Source organism: Galeopterus variegatus, unplaced genomic scaffold, assembly GCF_000696425.1.
Source record: "Galeopterus variegatus unplaced genomic scaffold, G_variegatus-3.0.2 Scaffold4330, whole genome shotgun sequence".
NCBI lineage: Eukaryota > Metazoa > Chordata > Mammalia > Dermoptera > Cynocephalidae > Galeopterus > Galeopterus variegatus.
Genome location: NW_007730441.1, coordinates 49686 through 52558, shown reverse-complemented (window position 1 = coordinate 52558; position 2873 = coordinate 49686). Strand labels below are relative to the sequence as shown.

The 2873-nt window shown below is 59.7% G+C and overlaps 1 protein-coding gene across 1 annotated transcript in view; it reads left to right on the top strand.

The window, feature by feature from the left end:
- Positions 1-475: 475 nt before the first annotated feature.
- GFRA4 (GDNF family receptor alpha 4) overlaps positions 476-2873 on the top strand; it is a 10759-nt gene continuing 8361 nt past the window's right edge. The window contains exons 1-2 of the mRNA XM_008587279.1: positions 476-521; positions 2599-2871. Coding sequence (XP_008585501.1) covers positions 476-521; positions 2599-2871 — 319 coding nt within the window. The remainder of the gene's footprint in view (positions 522-2598; positions 2872-2873) is intronic.

Sequence of the window (2873 nt, the reverse complement as noted above, 5' to 3'; positions counted from 1 at the left end):
GCCCAACCAGTACCCAAGCCTGTTCAAGACACAGAGGGCAGAGGTGTCCCCACAGATCAGTTAGTGTCAGTTTGCTTTGTAAAAATGTATTTATACCACAGATTTGCATGTTTTACACAATTATCATAATAGGAATGCTAATTTGTGGGGTTAGGAAAAGGACTGGACAAAATATTAGGTAACAGCAACTGAGCCTGGATGGGGAAATGGGTTGAAGTGTTCAAGAGGAATGTTAAGATACAGGGTAACACTTAGCTAAACTAGGGATTTCAAAGGGAACCACTAACATAGCCTCGGGTGGGGACTCAGTGGGGGTGGGGAGCCATTTCCCCACAAAGGCTCCGCCCAGGAGCGCAGGTGTCAGCGCAGGCACCTGGGTTTGCACTGTGCTCCTGCTCAGGAGGCACTAGGAAGGGGGTACCTGTCTGACTGGGACGCTGCCTCGGGCTGTCCTCTCCGCTGCCAACCATTGGGCATGGCCCGCTGCTTGGGGCCAGTGCTGCTGCTGTTATTGCTACTGGGTGAGTGCTTGTCTCCGCCCCCGACCCTAAATCCTGGTCTCTCTGTCTCCGATTCTTGGGGACAGGGTGGGAGGGCAAGAGAGCGATTCTCGGGGAAAAGGCGGAAAGTAGGAAGGGGCACCGGCAAGAGGGCTGTGCAGGGACACTTGGCAGTCTGCCTGGCTGTGCACTTCGTACCCTGCCTTCAGGCTCAGCTGAGCCCTGCTCCCTACCCCACTTCACCCTCCTGGGTACGTCTTCCCCCAGAACTTTTTCCTATTGTCTCCCCTCTCTCAAATCTCTTACCCTTCCCCCAGCCCCAGCCCTCCACCCTAGTCTTGGAGCTTTACAACTCCTTTCCTGCCATCTTTAGTGTCTCTGTGCCTCCCATCTGCTGTTCCACCTTCTTGGGCTGCCCTTCCCTCACCTGGGGCATCGCAGAGGGAGGGGTCACTTTAAGGAATGCGGTGTAGTGTGGAGTACAGAATCTGGTAAAGGTTTATGGCAGAGAAGATCCTGGAGCTGAGACGCCCTGTTTTGAGGGTAGAGACAAAGTAAAGGTGCTCCTGGAGAAGGAAGACAGGTAAACAAAAGAGCAGAGGTGGGTCCAAGACCTTAGGCGACATTAGGTGCATTAGGTGCTGTGTGTGTGGCTGAGGGTGTGCCCGGCAAGGCTGGGAGAGGACAAAGTATGCCTGCTGTTCTGTGCCTCTGGGAGGGGAGGACAAGGCTCACCCCTCTCTCTCGTCTACCCACTTCATTCCTGTACCCATTCCAAGCCCTCAGCGTCTGCCCTCAGCAGAGCAGATGGCGCTGAAGCCACAGCAAGAATCACCATCACCCTTGTCGTGCAATCCATGATCCCCAAAAAGAGGTGGCCAGTGCCAGAGAGGGTCCTGCTCCCAGCCCTGAGGCAGGAGACCTCCCTTCACTTCTGCTCCCCCCACCCTCAGCAAGATGGGTGAGTAGCCAGGCTCGGCACCTTCACTGAGACTGGGGATGCCAGAAAGGCTTTTAGTCTGGGTGAGGTACTCCCACAGGCTGAGAGCACTGAGAGGCATGGGGCAGGGGTGTCAGTTAGCCTGGTTTTGGTGACCCAGGACCTAGGAAGGGCCTGCCAAGTCCCAAGTTCCGTATACCCTGGCTTGGCTCCATTTCGACGTGCCCCGTGGCACATATGGGCAGAGCTCACCCTCTGCCCACCTGACCCCTGTTGTGTGACTCTGCAGTGCCAAGTGTCTCTCTGCACCCTCACGGAGTGCCAACTATCCCGGGAGCCCACATCTTCACTGAAACAACTGATGAACCCTCGGGTCCTGTGGCTCAGGACAAAGCCCTGTGGCCTGCCATCAGAGACTTCTCTGGATCCCCACACCGGCAGCCAGGCCCAAATGGGCTCTCTAATGGCCAGAGCCCTTGCGGGGAATCCTCTTTGGTCTGGCTGGTGGAGGGGCCGGGGGCAGCCAGAGTCACAATGGGGTAGGGTGAGTTACACCCGTGAGAAAGAGCATCAGGAAGGACTGGAGAGGTAAGACGCTCGCCGCACAGGACAGGAGGAAACACACGAAAAGTTCAGGAAGGAGAACCAGAAACCTACAGAACCACCCATGTTGGGGGGGGTGGACGTGGAGGAGGAGAGAGGAGGAAAGGACGGGCGTCCTGGCGTGTCAAGAAGAGGACGAGGAGCGGCCACTGTCCTCAAGGCCATTTCTGATAAGCCTCCATTAGCCAGCTCCCCAGAAAGCCTCACTGTTCCCTCGACAGGAAGAGCGCGTGAGGGTGGAAAGAGCCCCGTGGACCCCTCTTTGGATGTGTGTGGCAGTACTGGGGGTGGTGGCGGTACCTGGGGGAAGATGGGCCTCAGCTTCTGGGGAAGGCCGGGCCCAGCCTCCACGCGCCCCATCCATCCTTGAGGTGTTGCAGAGACCCCCCAGAGCCGCCGCTGTCCAAACCCCGCGACGGAGGGCCGGTCAGTACCAGTCGAGCCTGCCTTTGGGACACACTCTGTCCCCCAGCTTTTGAAGGCGTGGACTGGGGGCGGGGGTGAAGCTTGCATGGAGCGCGCACGGCGCACTACAGCCTGCCGCCCCCCCACCAGGGTCGGAGAGCTCCGCCGGAGGGAACCGATGCGTGGACGCGGCCGAGGCGTGCACGGCGGACGCGCGCTGTCAGCGGCTACGCGCCGAGTACGTGGCGCAGTGCCTGGGGCCGGGTGGCTGTCCCCGCGCCCGCTGCCGCCGCGCCCTGCGCCACTTTTTCGCCCGCGGTCCGCCCGCGCTCACCCACGCGCTGCTCTTCTGCCCGTGCTCCGGCCCCGCGTGCGCCGAGCGCCGACGCCAGACCTTCGTGCCTGACTGCGCCTTCTCGGGGCCG